Source organism: Dermochelys coriacea, chromosome 6, assembly GCF_009764565.3.
Source record: "Dermochelys coriacea isolate rDerCor1 chromosome 6, rDerCor1.pri.v4, whole genome shotgun sequence".
Classification (NCBI taxonomy): domain Eukaryota; kingdom Metazoa; phylum Chordata; order Testudines; family Dermochelyidae; genus Dermochelys; species Dermochelys coriacea.
The window spans coordinates 108,389,078-108,406,515 of NC_050073.1; the positions used below are offsets into that span (position 1 = coordinate 108,389,078).

At 40.5% G+C, this 17,438-nt stretch overlaps 1 protein-coding gene across 8 annotated transcripts in view; it reads right to left on the reverse strand.

The window, feature by feature from the left end:
• Positions 1-17,438, reverse strand: part of CDC42BPB (CDC42 binding protein kinase beta) — a 140,778-nt gene that overhangs the window by 89,133 nt on the left and 34,207 nt on the right. For all 8 annotated transcript variants that reach the window (XR_006282312.1, XR_006282311.1, XM_038404546.2 and 5 more), the window contains exon 2: positions 6,188-6,279. Coding sequence is in view for 6 of the 8 variants with exons in the window: in XM_038404546.2 (XP_038260474.1) it covers positions 6,188-6,279 (92 nt within the window). In the remaining 2 variants the exon portion in view is untranslated. The remainder of the gene's footprint in view (positions 1-6,187; positions 6,280-17,438) is intronic.

A 17,438-nucleotide genomic window follows, 5' to 3' on the forward strand; every position in this document is an offset into this window, starting at 1 on the left:
AATGGCCCATTTGAACTCTGCTGTATGCTTCCATCAGCCTGTGAAACAGCACAGCAATTCTTGGAACAGGCCCATATACCTAAACACATCATTTCTGATCAGGGTGTCCAATTTGTTTCCTGGTTCTGACAGGACTTCCTCCACCTTCCTGGCATCAAGACCCTCATTTCAACTGCCTACCACCTTCAGACTTACTCTGAACTGAAGTGTCAACCAGACGCTGCAACAGCATCTCTCATGTTTTTTGAATTTCCACCAACATGACTGGGTTCTCCTATTGCCAGGCCGAATTCACTTACGATATTGCAACCCACGTCTCCACCCAGCAAAGCCCATTCTCCATGAACTCTGATTTTCAGCCTTGGTTTCACCCTGAACTATGAGAAGGCTCCCCTGTTCCAGGAGCCACACACTGGGTCTTCCATCTCCAACAAATTCATCAGGAGCTCATGGTAGCTGCCAAGGAGTCTCATAACAGCTATGCTGATAGACATCAGCAAGTAGCCCCGGACTTAAACATAGGTGACACGATGGGGCTTCTCGCCCAGAACTTGGTCAACCCATCCCTCTGCCAACCTCGATCATAAGTGCCTCAACCCCTTTCAGATGATCCAGAAAATGAATCCAGTGAGTTCAAACTCCAGCTTCCAAAGTCCGTCAAGAGCTACCCAGTCTTTCTTGTCTTTCTCAAACCATTCCTTAACAACCTCTTCCTCAGACAGATGGATCCATTGCCATCACCAATAATGGCCAGGGGGGAGGAAGAATGTGAGGTCCATCAAATCCTTGATTCCCGACAGGTCAGAGGTAAGATCCAGTACTTAGTGGACTGCAAGGAATACAGGCACGAGGAGCAATCCTGGGAGACCACAGAAAACATCCATGTCCACATCCTGTTACAGGAATTTCACCAACAGTACCATGACAAACCAGGGCCAAAGGCCCCTAGAAGTAGCCATAAGGAAGAGGGTACTATCAGGAGAACAGCTTGCTCCCAGCATGGTTGCTAGGCAACCCAGCAAGTTCCATTGGGCCCAGTGAGCCTGCTCCAAAGAGTCAAGCTTCCTGATCGGGCAGGAGAGCCTGCAGCCTGCTACTTGAGCTTGCAGGGGCAGCTGCACAGCTGCTGCTCCATGTGTACCACACCCACAGCTGTGCTTGCCCTGCTCCTGCTTCCAACCCTAGCTCCAGTCCCGTTCCAGCCATGCCTCCTGTCCGCTCGAGTCCAGTCTTTGCCTCCCAGTTCTGCCCCGGTCCTGAATCCAGTTCAGACCTTTGGCTTGGCTTCTCAATCCCGACTTCAGCTTCAACCTCAGCCTGGTACCTAACTCCTGGATCTACACCTGCCACTTCTCTGAACTGCCACTGCAACTGCCACTGCCACTGCGAATTTGCTTACAATACTGCAACCCAAGTCTCCACTCAGCAAAGCCCATTCTCCATGAACTCTGATTTTCAGCCTTGGTTTCACCCTGAACTATGAAAAGGCTTCCCTGTTCCACCAGCCACACACTGGGTCTTCCATCTCCAACAAATTCATCAGGAGCTCATAGAGCATTTGGTGGCTGCCAAGGAGTCTCATAACAACTATGCTGATAGACATCAGCAAGTAGCCCTGGACTTAAACATAGGTGACACGATGGGGCTTCCCGCCCAGAACTTGGTCAACCCATCCCTCTGCCAACCTCGACCATAAGTGAGAAGGTCCAGCTGCACCTATTAAGTAGGCTGCCCACACTCTGGTAGCTTACACTTGGGTTCCTAAATTGGGCACTTTTGAAACTTTTACCCTCTGTTATTATGAGAGTGATTCTTTTTCCTTTAAAGTCAATAGCAAAATTCCTATTGGCTGCAGTGGTGCAGGATCAGACTATTTCTTCATTGCTAAAAATATCACAAAACAAAAGTTTAGTTGTACATCAGCCGCAATACTAATATGTGACCTGCAAGGAGAGTCACAAGTACAGCCAGAGAAGAAAAGTTCCTAAAGAAATACTCAAACACACTACTGAAAAGAAAGTCAGATATGAAGCATGCACAGTACTGGCTTAAGGCTATTTGGAGCCACAGACACACCCCTCACAGGGCTGCCACATATGCCATCTAAGGGGTTAGTGTCAGGCCCTTCATGCAGGCTGGGACCACACTCCTCTCTAGAGCACTGCTTCCTGTTTCAAGTGGTCTGAGGTCTGTCCCACAGAAACCTCAGCCCCATGCATCCCTTTGTGCAGGGTTGTCTGCCTACACCACCCCAGCAAAGCCAGAACAACAACAGTGAAAGTGGCAGGCCTCCCACTAACCCATACACACTCCTCTGTTGGGTGGTCTTGGCAGCTCCCCCCCAAGAACAGCAGGTAGGAATGGGGCAGTTAGCAACTCTTACAATTACTGTTTCAGACTAAGTGCAAACTCAGGAAGTCATCATTACTGCATCAGTTACACATTTTAAAAGGTTTTCTTCACAAAGAGCACAAGAAACATTTTTTAAATGAAATCACAGGATTTAAGAACCCAGGGACCTAAACTTGTATCTATAGTGCACGTATGCATTCAATTTGGCCCTGAATGGACAGTAACTGATTGTTTAGCTTATACAGAAAGGAGAATAGATGGCCAGTGGGAATTACTGAAAACTTGTTTCTTATTTCTAAAAATTTTCAACTTTTTATTAGCTTTAACCATCCTCTCGCTTTCCCATTTCTCATTCATGACATGAATTTTCAACCTGGGTCCCATGAACAAGTGTCAGTAGATGGCAACCACTCTGGGCCTTTCTATATTGTTAGAAAGATCTTTCTAAATTGACAGGAAGATCTTGGCTACATGGGAAGAAGAGAAAGGAAATGGGATGTCAATATAGTACAAGTTGAGAACTATTGATTTATTACATCAGCTTGTTGCATTGTGTCTTAAATTAGGCACCAATTCTGTATCTGTGCAGGCAAACCCACGTGGAGTCTCATTTAGCCTGAATACACTCTGAAGCAGGGGCCATGGCTTCCTTTCTTTGCATAATGTCTAACAAAATGCCTGACTGGGACCTCCAGGCATTATCGTAATAGAAATAATATTAAGACAAACAGTATAAAATCAGCAGCTTTGAAGCAAATGCACAAATGTTCCTGTGTAAAACTATAGCAACTGATGGTTTTCAGAAGTGTTTTGAAAAATTTTAAAACTAGATATATCCATATTTTATATTCAACAGTGGAATTCAATTTTCAGCCAATTTTTAAATTTTAAGTCCAGTTTGTTTATCTATTCAGCTTTTTTAATGTAAAAATCTTTTCCTTCCTGATTAGTGTCATGTCCAGTAACTGCTGACAAAAATATAGATCAGAGCATGGTTTTAATTAAATTCTTCTTACACTCTTACATGCCTTATATGTGTGTGTGTGTGTGTGTGTGTGTGTGTGTGTGTGTGTGTGTGTGTGTGTGTGTGTGTGTGTGTGTGTGTAAGAAGAATCTATATCATTCTACAGTATCAATCCAGAATTTTATTATTTTAACACTAATTATTTATACTGACAGAGAAACAAACTCCGTGTATTCCCTAGATTTCAATCCACTCGTTTCTAACAAAGTTCCCATAGTATGTATGTAGTTTATAAGAGCAATAATATTAATGTGCAGTAATTCAGTTAAAATTAAGATTTCCAGTGTGTTGCATTACACAGGACTTGGGTACTCTGGCATCTGAGCTATCTTAGCAAACAAGAGAGTCTATTTACTCTTGCATGGAGCTCCAACTTCTGTCTTTGACTACATTCCTGTTGTATGGTGGTCATCATAATACCTCGCACTTACTTAATAGTACATGGCTGAAGGATCCTTTCACCAGTGACAAGAATGAAGTATTCCATAGAAACTGGGGGGAGCTTAAGCCTTCAATTTTGCACACAAAAAATTCAACTTTTCATTTAAAAAAGTTTCTGTGGAACCTACCAAATACAAGAATATAAACCCACTGCAGTATTGTCTTCCTGAGTTTGTAGACCGATAACTAACTCCACTGCCTCTGTGGTTCTCATAGCTCTGACAAGCAGCTAAATGAAATTAAGATTGTCACTGCTGCTACCCAGGAACTTGTGGGCTGTAACGTGAAAAACTATACAGATGCACACAGTCCAGTTTCACATTCTTATTGTTTAGGAAAGCTCTAAGTGACAGCACAGGCAGGTATTGTAGACTACATTCATGGAGACTAAAAACCCAAAATATGAGGCTGGAAAAAAAAAACAGTAGCAAAAAAGCTCTGTCCTATCCTTCCTCACAGGAGACTTTAGAGAGGGAAAAGAAAGCTCCTTTGCCCCTACCTGAGCTAGATGGGAATAGAGATTCAAAGGTATCTGATACCTACTAGCCAGGAGCTGATGGAATCCCCAACCAGAAATTTGAAACAATCCTTTGGCAAGACTGGTAGCACCCTTCCTAGCAGCTGGGGAGAATGGACTACTTATGTTGACAAATGGCTGCTCCTAACAAGAGTCTTTAGAGTTAAGAAAGCTACCCATAATTGGCTTCAGTAGACCTATATTCCATTTCTTCTCTAGTGGCCATGATCTACCCAGGATTAAATGAGCAATCCATACAGTCATATTTGTTTATGTTGTGACCATTACACAACTGATTGAGGTATTCAAGACATTGTAGGTTAAAATCTCCTCCTGAAATTGTCTTTTTTGATACTTGTTTAAGACTTGGGACCCAGAACTAAACAATTTCAACCAATTTTTCTGAGCACGTGCGTGCGTGCGTGCGTGCGCGCGCGCACGCACTCACACACACACACACACACACACACACACACACACACACACCCCCCTCAAGATGAGTTATCTTCCTCGCACTTGGTATATTTTATCAGCTACTACAGTAAAAGACTCCCACTGAAATAATTCTTTCTTCTACAACCAAGTCAAGAGAGGTTACAAGATTCTTCTTTAACAAATACACTGGAAAACATTTTTTGATCTATTTGTACTCATGACACAGCCTAAGACTTTTAGATCATCATATCAAATATCATTACAGTCACAGCCCTTTAAACTTGACCTGAAAAGTTCCTCATCTAGTGCAGAACAAGAATGATGGATAGACTTATCCCACTTCCAACACCCTTCTTTTTGAAAGCATCAGAACAGCTGGCAACCAATTTATCAGATTAATCTGGTATACGTTTTCAAAGTTTCCTTATTGATTAATGCACTTGCTCTCTCTCCAACCATTTCCCTAAGGCAGACTTCTTGTTGCAATGCCTGTTTAGCCTGTAATAAATAAGAATGGTTGAGGAGAAAGACTAGGTGGACCTTCTAGAATTGTCAGAGGGAAGCACACTGGTTTCCCTTCTTAATGTGAAAAGCAGCCAATTAGTCAACTATGGTACAGCCATCACATATGAAACACTAGAAGTGTTTTTGTAAGCATTTCCAGGAAACAGATGATTTACTAATGCATTCTCTTTCACAAAAAGTATTGTCTCATTCCCAACAGTGTTCTACTGGAGCAGTGGATTCTGTCTGTTCTGACTTAGCTGTGTTGTCTGACCCCATAAACATACTGGAGGGCGCAGTCTTTCCCCAAGGCTTACCTTCTGAAACAGATTTTTTTTAATTCTCCAGGATTGAGAGATACTAAAAGGCATACGTTCAATATATGGCTGAAGGAGCTGTAGTTTGTTTCAAAACAGAATTGGCATGGTATTTCTTCTCTCCACTATACAGAAAATCCACCAAACATTGTGGTGAATTTGTCAACCAGCAGGTATTGTTCCCTGATGGATAGAATTGGTTGTACCTCTAGTCTCTTCAGACTGACATAATTCTGGAGCAAAAACTGATTTAGCTTTTAATTATCAGTTTCATAGAATAGGAAAACATATCCCTGGGCAGCTTATTCCATAGTTTAAGTAATCCAATATTGTTAGAAAGTAAGTTGTCTAAAAAACCGAAGTATTATTAGCTGGTATGTCCTGGTTCCCAAGATCCCTATCACTACTGCTTAGCTAATATTCCTCCATTAGATTTTTTTGTAAATCATACCTTTCTAACATTAACCCTTTTTCCTTATTATGACAGATACAGACCAGTTGCAGAAAAACAAATTCAACACATACATATCATACAATATATTTTACCAATAACTAACATTGTTCAGAGTATCTAACGATGAATTGCAGGCATCTTACCTCGCCAAATGCACCTCTTCCAATTACTTTTATAATTTCAAAGTCATCTCGATGAAGTTGCATTTCCTTCACCAATTGTGTAAATGGTTTTACTGTTAAAAAAGTAAAAATTAAAATTATAACACATGGAAGTGTAACAAATTGAAATATCTATAGCTCTATGTCAAAGTTACTTTTAGAACTTTGGCTTTTCATCAAGAACATGTTTAAAATATAAATATACGCAACCCAAGAAAGATCTAGAAAATTAAGATATAAAATACTGATTAAACAGTGTACATCTACAGAATAATTTCTAACCTTTTTAAGAGAGATTATTTTTGCATTCCCCCTCCATCAACCACACATATACAAGGACATTTATTTAGTTCTCTAAAAATTATATGAAAATGTTGGAAATTTTTGCTTATGACAGCTGATCGTAGGAGTAATAATGGAATTAGTCGGGCACTTAAATATTATCATAAAGCAGTCTATTGCCCTGTTGATACAGAGCAGCCAGCATAAAACACCCGAAAGTGCTCTGTAGGTTACTGTAAGTACAGACATAGAATACACATGCATATGAGGTTAGTTCACTGAAGATTTTATAATTTGATTCATCAACCAAGGATAAGCACGTGTATATATAGGGCATGGGTTTTCTTAAATATTTCAGTAATTAGATATCGTTTCAGTTGGGAAGTTTAACGTTAAAGTTAAGTTAAGTTAACTCCACTGGTAAACCAAGAAGAAAATTCAGTACACTATTTAGTCATCACACGGAAAGGAACCTTATTGAAAATGGTCTAACTTCATTTGCAATGATCAACTCAGCCTCTACAAGCTAAATTTTTATAACCCACTTTCAGAGGACAGGTTTCATAGTAGCAGCCGTGTTAGTCTGTATTCGCAAAAAGAAAAGGAGTACTTGTGGAACCTTAGAGACAGGTGCCACAAGTACTCCTTTTCTTTTTTCAGAGGATAGGCGCATACTGCACTCAACAATAAAGTCATCTTCTCCCAGAATGCAAGTGTCTGCTTTAGAACTTAGGCTTTTTTTGAGCTTTTGGCTCTTTTCTTCTATCAACAGTTATGGTGACTTGATTGCGGTCCCTGTTGGGATCTAGCTTTGAAGTCTGTAGCTTAGGAGTTAACCTGTGATCCCTAGACATACTCCCTTGATTTTTCTTACTTGTCCTCAATGAACACTGAAACATTCAGCTACACCAAGGGTTCTGAAACTGGGGGTTGGGACCCCACAGGGGGTCCCGAGGTTATTACATGGGGGGGTCACAAACTGTCAGCCTCCACCCCAAACCCCGCTTTGTAATCAGCCTTTATAACTGTGTTAAATATATAAAAAATGTTTTTAATTTATAAGGGAGGGGTCCGCACTCAGAGGCTTGCTATGTGAAAGGGGTCACCAGTACAAAAGTTTGAGAACTACTGAGCTACACTATATGTAGGAGATTTTCCCCTCCACCCCCGCCCTGTAATGTAGAATACCGATATTAAAGGGATTCCTTGCATTGTGCATACATGAGGATCCATGTTCTAGATAATAGGCTCTGAATTTTCACCATTTAACCTGGTAAGTATTAAGAAAACAAAGACAAAAAAAGGAGAGAAAGTTTAACTTGGTGCTGACTGGACTATGAAAGAACTACTTGAGGTCGTCTAGAGATTTTATTACTGTCTCCGCTTTAATTTGTAAAAGATAAAATTTCCCTTCTTTCTACCACATCATAACACACACTTTATTGGTAATTAGACATTTAGATTAGAAATTTCAGCCCCAACAAAACTTATTTTCACCTGTAGCAGGGTGAAGCACCACACATCAACTATCACTGGTTTTGACTGAGCCCAGACTCAGATTTAGCTGTAAAAAGCTGACACCACAGAGTAATGAGCTAATAATCCAAATAGAATTCTTTATAGGAAAAGGTGGCTGCAGTATATGATAGATTTCAGATTTTGGACACAAAACTGACAAATATGTAGGATGAGCACAGATCTGAAAGTCCCAATTGCAGATTATAGTACTGTAGTTAGGTTTAACCAAGGAAAACCAAGTTTTCAAACCAAAAATTGATCTACTGTAATAAAATAAAAGAAAATCTCTCTACTGGAGAACTGCTAAATTCCCCTGTTGGTACCTGGGACAACTGTGTAGAAAAGTAGGATGTTTTTATCCATAGCCACCACCACCATTCAGTTTGATGGTACTACCCCTTCTTCCAAACAAGGAAACTGAGGATCAGAACCCTCAATTCACAATTCTACTGATATGTACCTCCGTACGAGACAAATATCTAGAACAACACATCCTGATCTCAATTGGGGCTGGTAGACACTACCGTAAATACAGTTCAAGGGGCAATTCCTCAGCAAAACTCCACCGAAGTCAATGGAGCTAAACCAATTCACGTCAGCAGAGGATCTGAACCAATAAGTAGTAGTATTGATAATTGTAACAATTGCAGCAAGCTGGAGATCTAATGCATGAAGGTTCTTCTGCAAGATTCTTCACTGACTATTTGCCTCGGCTGCTGAAAAATGAACCTCCACTTATTTAAATACATCCTGGAGCTCTGGTCTAAGGATATTATTTGATACCAGCAAACTCAGATCACTGTGGGAAGACAGTTATATTTTTTCACTATGGATACTATTCAGTTTGAGAACATATTACAATGGCTGGTAAAGAATTTGGACAAACATACTCCAGCAGCAGACTAACCAACGTAAGAAAATCTGTCTGTAACATTAAGAATTTTCTTGGAAAGTTATTTTATTGCTTTATTTTGGACTAGAAAGTTGTTTATATCTGAATGCATCTCTGCTTTTATGTTGGATTGCACACTAGTTATTTCTTTATGATATTAAATTGAAATATCTTCCTATTTTCTTGTCTTGGTTCTACTTTTACATGTTTTTAGTGTCCCATCGCCCCAGGGATGTGATTTAGCAGCATGCATATGCATGGTAAGATTAGGAGATGAGTAGGAACTTGTTCTGTAATGTATGGTTAGGTTGCCTCCACTGTACTCATCAGGATGATGCATTGTGAGATACCAACCACTGTACTATTTTTATTATTGAAAAGATCTTTAAGCTTTTTCATTCATAGGCCACAGCACATGTTACAAAGGGAACGCAAGTGTCCATCTCCATTCTGTAAACAGGGAAACTGATAAGAGTTCTCTCTATAGATCTGGTATGAGTTAAGTGCACTGTTCTATTCTTTTATATCTAATTTTGATTATGTAAATTGGAAATGGGCTTATGATAAATATTAAAATAAAGGTAATATATTATGAAGCATTTCATATCATTAAATGGTAGTACGAATTATGGTGGTGGCATTTACTAACTTTTGTTACTCATATTGCTGTCAGGGTGGCATTATCCGGACTGTTTATGCATGAATGTATTTTTAAGGCTTTGTAAAGGGAGACCAGAACTTGAGATGTGCACTCTATATGCTATAAAGTTTAAATAAACATATTTCTTCCCTCCCTCAAACTGTTGCCCAATTATTTTATTTTATTATATATAAACGTGTGTGTGTGTGTGTGTGTGTGTGTGTGTGTGTGTGTGTGTGTGTGTGTGTATATATATATATATAACCTAGGAGCTCTAGCTGTGGATCAGGATCCCACTGTGCTAGGTGCTATACAAACACAGAATTAAAAAGAGTCCGCACGCCAAGGAGTTCACAATCTAAGAACAGAAACAGATGGATATTTATTCAGAGAGATGGGGGAGCACAAAAGATGTACCTATATTTTGACATCCAATAAGTAATAGGTGTCTTATGAGGTCTTGTAGGAGAAGGCATTAAATTTCAGAAAATAAGGCATATATGCTTTCAGACCATAACACATGCTACATATTTTTATTGATACTGTCATAAACGTATTATGAATATGATAATCCCAACATACCCTACTTTCAAGTTAAACAACTTTTCCATCACACATACGATTATCCACTTCCCCCCAACCCCAGAGAATTTCAAGGAATTTTCCTTCCTTCTTAGAATCATAGGAGTTTAAGAGACCTCAGGAGGTCATCTAGTCCAACCCCCTGCTCAAAGCAGGACTGACCCCAACTAAATCATCCCAGCCAGGGCTTTCTCAAGCCGGGCTTTAAAAACCTCCAAGGAAGGAGATTCCACCACCTCCCTAAGTAACTCATTCCAGTGTTTCGCCACCTTCCTAGTGAAATAGTTTTTCCTAATATCCAACCTAGACCTCCCGCACAGCAACTTGAGACCATTGCTCCTTGTTCTGTCATCACCGAGAACAGCCTAGCTCCATCCTGTTTGGAACCCCTCCCTTCAGGTAGCTGAAGGCTGCTATCAAATCCTCCCTCACTCTTCTGCAGATTTAGGGCTTGTCTACACTTACCAGGGGATCGACGCATAGAGATCAATGCATTGCTGGCGGTTTTAGCCGTCTAGTGAAGACCCACTAAATCGACCGCAGATCGCTCTCCCGTCAACTCCTGTATCCCACCTGAATGAGAAGAGCAAGGGGAGTCGACAGGAGAGCGTCTCCCATTGGCATAGCATAGTTTGGACCCCATGGTAAGTAGATCTAAGAATGTCGACTTCAGCTATGTAGCTGAAGTTGCATAACTAGACTGATCTCCCCCCGTAGCGTAGACAAGGCCTCAGCCTCTCCTCGTAAGTCATGTGCCCCTAATCATTTTCATTGCCCTCCACTGGACTCTCCAATTTGTCCACATCCCTTCTGTGAGCAAAACTGGATGCAATACTCCAGATGTGGCATCATCAGTGTCGAAGAGAGAGGAATACTCATTTCCCTCGATCTGGTGGCAATGCTCCTACTAATGCAGCCCCATATGCCATTAGCCTTCTTGGCAACAAGGGCACACTTGACTCATATCCAGCTTCTCGTCCACCGTAATCCCCAGGTCCTTTTCTGCAGAACTGCTGCTTAGCCACTTGGTCCCCAGCCTGTAGCAGTGCCTGGGATTCTTCCATCCTAAGTGCAGGACTCTGCACTTGTCCTTGTTGAACCTCATCAGATTTCTTTTGGCCCAAACCTCCAATTTGTCTAGGTCATTCTGGACTCTATCGCTCCCCTCCAGTATATCTACCTGTTCCCCCAGCTTCGTGTCATCTGCAAGCTTGCTGAGGGTGCAATCCATCCCATCATCCAGATCATTAATGAAAATGTTGAACAAAACTGGACCCAGGACCGACCCCTGGGGCACTCCACTTGATACTGGCTCCCAACTAGACATCGAGACATTGATCACTTCCCATTGAGCTTGACGATCTAGCCAGCTTTCTATCTACCTTATAGTCCATTCATCCAGTCCATACTTCTTTAAACTTCCTGGCAAGAATACTATGGGAGACCGCATCAAAAGCTTTGCTAAAGTCAAGGTATATCACGTCCACCACTTTCCCCATATCCACAGAGCCAGTTATCTCATCATAGAAGGCAATGAGGTTGGTCAGGCATGACTTGCCCTTGGTGAATCCATGTTGACTGTTCCTGACCACCTTCCTCTCCTCCAAGTGCTTCAAAATGGATTCCTTGAGGACTTGCTCCATGATTTTTCCAGGGACTGAGGTGAGGCTGACCAGTCTGTAGTTCCCCAGATTCTCCTCCTCCCCTTTTTTAAAAAAAAAAAGATGGGCACTGTATTTGCCTTTTTCCAATTGTCCCGGACCTCCCCTGACCACCACGAGTTTTCAAAGGTAATGGCCAATGGCTCTATAATCTCAGACAACTCTCTCAGCACCCTTGGATGCATTGCATCCGGCCCCATGGACTTGTGCATGCCAGCTTTTCTAAATAGTCCTTAACCTGTTCTTTCACCACTGAGGGCTGCTCACCCCCTCCCCATACTGTGCTGCCCAATGTAGCAGTCAGGGAGCTGTCTTTGTCTGTCAAGACCAAGGCAAAAAAAGCATTGAGAACTTCAGCTTTTTCCATACCATCTGTCACTAGGTTGCCTCCCCCACTCAGTAAGGGTCCCGCAATTTCCCTGACCTTCTTGTTGCTGACATACCTTGCCCTACTATAACCATTTAACCAACTATTTCTTGTTTGTGCAAAAAGGAAATGTAGCTTGAGTAAATGAAATGCACTTCCAGATGCTGTGAACATGAGGGTGTGGTTTAAGATATTCAGAGTTGGTAAATTCCTAAGTAGATTCAAAGTAGCAACTTTTGAGAACTGTTTCAGCAAGGTACACCATCCAAAATTAGCAGCAAACTAAAAAAGGTAAAGTCTTTTTTTTATTATTATTATGCTAATCTAATTTTAACAATCACAGCAAATCCATCTAAAGAATTTTTCAACCTTTTCAGTTATAGAAGAATATATTCCCATTTTCTCCTTTACACAAAGTATGGTCGAGTATTGTGAGAAAATCAAAATTCATGTCAAAGTATACGGTTGATATAGAAAGTAGGTACATATCTAAAACAAGGATCTTGTAACAAAGTTTCAGAAGCCATATTCAACTTACAATAGTAACACCCCACAGCCTGATTTGTCTGAACTTAAGCTCACCTGCCTGCTTCTTCACCACACCCCTTATACCATCTACCTAGAGAAATAAACTTAAGTGCGCTTGGCACTGTGAAAGACAAGTAGAAAGACCTTTTCCAGAGGAGTTTATAGCCTAAAGAAATAGGACACAAATCAAAGGTACACACCAGGCAATATAAAGGATGTTTCCACCTTTGGGATTCATTGATATATGGTAGAGGCAGAGAGGGGGGTGTTTTTGAAGGGGAAGGATGAAGAGGATATAGAAACATTTTTACTTAAATTCCCTTAACTTTTATTCATTCTTGACTTCAAGAATGTAGGTTCCTGTTTGCCCTCACTGCACCCTTTCAAAGGAAAAAACAACATTCCTGTGATATTGCTATTAGTACAATACTCAGACAGGTTTAACAAGTTATTGTATGTATACATGTATCCCGGGCTTGAAAAAATGTATCCACCACTTGGGAGCCCAAGACCAGCTTACTATTCAGGGTGAAAAATACCTGATCCTCCTCATTCCCTCTCACCAATCTACTCCTTCTGCAATTTAAAGAAATAAACCTGTACTGTATTTAATTGCATAACGTCAATCAGAGCTCCAATATATTTTACAAAGTGTAACTGTTTCTTTTATTTCTTAGCTGACTTTACTCTATTATTGGAAAGGGGGAAAAAAAAAACAAAAAATAATGTGGTATATCTTTTTCCGTGATTTTATCTTGTGTTCTCTTTTCTTTCTCTTCCTCTGCCCCATATATCACTTTTTCCCCTATACTGTATCGTGTCCTCTGTTGCCTCCTCCCATATCATCCCCCTTATTTGCTGACTGTCCCACGTACCCCTCAACCTACTCGTCATATACACAAACACCCTATTCTAATTTTCTGGTTGATCCCACAATGTTTTTCATACACCATGCCCTGTCCTCTATCCACTCAATCATATACAGTACAAGTCTTGAAAAATGTATCAGACAGCTAGAGCTAAAGCACTAGTCTAAGGGCCTTACTGTCCAAGAGCAAGGCCCATTTTTTATTGTCTATTGCAGAAGCATCTGGAGACCCTGGTCCCATGGTGCTAGGCACCATACAAACAAAGACATGGTTCCTCATGCCCTTTTCTCAACTGTAGTGGATCAGAGGACTGTAACTTTGGGGTATGCTTGGATTTCTACCACAACTTTTATAGCCTTCTTTTAGTAATTGTCTGATAAATTAGAAGCCCTCCCCCTCTGGCTGACAGAGGGAAAGAGAGACAGATCCCGTCTTCCGCCAAATTTTCTTCCCTCCAGCCACAAAGCCTCCAGGCTGCTGCACAGGGTCTTTATTAATCTACTCCTCCACTGACCTCTTGTTTTTCCATTTCTTACTTAAGGAAAGAAGTAGTGCCTGCCTCTGATTTCCCATCATTTTCCAAAGCTGCAGCAGAGTCAAACCAACTAGACTCTACCTACAGGGTTCTGAACTGCGGTGAAGATTATCCATTTCCACCCTCCGATTTCCAGAGCCCAAGTAATAGCCATCGCTCTGAAAGGACATTTTAATACAACTTGCTTATATCAAAAAGTATATTGCAATTCATCTCTGAATTGGGAATTTCACTGACTACTTTAATGACTATGTTAATCACATTGATTGAAATTCAAATAAAATACTCCATTGACTGCAGAAATGATTATGTTCCTCTAGATATCAATTACTAGCACTTCCTGCAATCACCTATAATATTTACTAGATTATCAGAAGTAATCAACTACTAACTGAATTTATAAAGTCACTGGTTATTTCTGGAATATAATTTTCTGATTGAAATAGTGTGGGCAGGAAAAATTGTTTAAGTTTCCATTAGAATTTGTTAAGGAAAGATTTTTTTTTTTGAGTCCTGCCCAGTTTCAGGAAAGATCTTTTGAATGAGATGTAAAATGAAGTTCCTCACCATTTATGATCAAACATCCCATGGCACTTTTCATAACCCCAATCACCTGAGAAAAATCACATTTGTGTTATTACATTCTGCTTACATGAAAACCCTATACAGATTCAAGTGGATATAGGATCATTCTTTTCTTTTTGACTTAGACCATTATGTAATTTGCAGTGGGCTATTAAACAGATGCTGTATTTTATCTCAGAAGTGGCTGTGTGCCAGTGATGAGAGAAACCATTCTGTATTTAAAGTCTGTATACCAGTTTACAGAAGAACTCTGGAATGAAAGATGCTATGTACACAATATAGTTATGGCCATGCTGGAGCAGAAGGCCATGTTATTAAAAAGTGTTCCAAAGCAAAAAGTATGGCAATCATGGCGGTAATCTCATTAGCAAGACTAATCAGATATGCTGGCAGAATCTCAAAGGTCAACATCAGACATTAAATTTTCTTTCACCTTGACACAGCAACTATGTTCATTGCTATCTACTGAGTGCACTTTTTTGCACAATAAACCTGTACTATCCATACACTGTAGCACCATGCAGAAGAAATTAATTTGCAGCAGTATGCTGGTGTCTGCCAGCTTGCTAATGAACGATACTACTGAACACTAACAGTTGGCTGGCTGCCTGACTGTCCCATTCACTGCCTTTTACACCCAAAATGAAAAGAAATGGAGAAAGATCAAGAGTTATGCCGGCAAGTACTAAAGAATTTAAAGATAGTTCTAAACAGTCAATGTAACAATATGCCAATTTAATTCCAGCCAAATCAATCTAGCTTCTTTTGGAGAATTGGACAGTAGCAGTATCAAAAGAAGGGGGAGGAAATAAGAACAACATTTTTGGCTTACTATACATAAGGACAAATGCCAATTGACTACTTGCTATATTCTTTAAATGCACTAAATAGCAGGTAAAGGAAGAAAAAAATAATTGTTAGGGGACAAATAAATCACATGGGAGCCAGAAACACAACAGTATGTGGGAAAATAGCACATACGTCAGATTTTTTTTTACCTGGGGTTGACTCATGGAGTTTCACAGATAAAGTGCACTGCATAAGAAGCCTTTCATCACGTTCACTTTATTCCATGGTAGTGGTGCTCAATGGAGAAATGTATAAATTTAAAAATAAGATTTATCTTCTTCTCTGTCTCAGACCCCAAGTTTTTAGATTTAAGTTTGTTTTGGAAAAAGGAACAATTATAACGGGACCAGGTACAAGATGACGAATAGTGCTCTGAGACTATAGGAAGCAATATGGCATTCCTGGCTGTACTAAACTAAGGCTATGGCTACACTACGAGGCTTTTAGCAACACAGTTGTGCCACTAAAAGGCGCGCAGCGTAGCTGCTGTTTGTCGGCAGGAGAGAGCTCTCCTGCTGACAAAAAACTTCCACCTCCCACGAACAGCAGCGTCTGACAAAGTGCTGTTCACACCAGTGCTTTTCATCGGTAAAACTTTTGTAATTCAGAGGGTGTACTTTTTTTTTTTTTTTTTAAAACACCCCTGAACGACAAAAGTTTTGCTGATGAAGTGCCAGTGTAGACAAACCCTAGGAAAACCTGAAGGGCATAAAGACCCTTCTCGTGAGATTGATGCAACCTCACAATGCTTAATCAATATGGATACTTCACACACACACTTCAAAAAGAAAAGGAGTACTTGTGGCACCTTAGAGACTAACAAATTTATTAGAGCATAAGCTTTCGTGAGCTACAGCTCACTTCATCGGATGCATTAGGTGGAATTAGGATGCATTTTTCCACCTAATGCATCCGATGAAGTGAGCTGTAGCTCACGAAAGCTTATGCTCTAATAAATTTGTTAGTCTCTAAGGTGCCACAAGTACTCCTTTTCTTTTTGCGAATACAGACTAACACGGCTGCTACTCTGAAACACACACTTCAGTTTGTGAGCATATAACTTAACATACGAAAACGGAACAAGAAAGTCTACATTATTCTAATTAAGTGCTAGACAGAGAAAATTTAGACACCTACTAGCTTGAGACAACTATAGAAGGAAGAAACTTCCACCCTAGATTTTAGACATCTGCTCTCTCCAACATGGCTGCTGAAGAATGGTGGCAGAGTGTTCCATTTCTCATATCTGCTTTTGGCTAGTCAACATCCAGTGCCTTTGGAACTCACCATCAATTGCTGGAGAATAGGGAAGCTCCCTAGTTCTCCAGTCTCCACACCTCATAAAATAAAGTGCCTCCCCATTCTCCTCAATCCTTGCCTGGCTGCTTGTATGTATGTATTTATATATTATATATATATAAAAAAAGGCTTTGCTCCACACTTAGTCTTCCATACTATCCATATTTTGGGGAGAAAAGATGTGGGGGAAGGAAAAATGTGTCCTCCATGAGAGTTCTACCTACTTGAACTGCTGACAGTTTTTCCAAACAGCACAAGTATGAAGTTTAGAAGGATCCTCAGTTGTCTTCCCATAAGATACTGAGCAGCAATTATAGGGCCAGAAAAGATTTCCAAGCATATAGTGGGGAGCACCTTCCAAAGGTACAGTGACAGTATGATCAGCTATTAGAGTTTTATGTCTACTTGTTCTATTCTGCACAGCATTTGTGAAAGCAAGGTGCTTAACAGACTGAACTGAGACAGCCTGCGAGCCTTGCTGCAAACCACATAGTGATGCTGTGATTGTTGCTGCCTGTATCAAGTGTGCAAGCCAAATCAAAGATGCTTTGTATTCAGATTTCACAAACACAGAGTAGAATGGAGGTTGACTGAAGCCTGAAAGAGGCACAGTAAAATATTAGCAT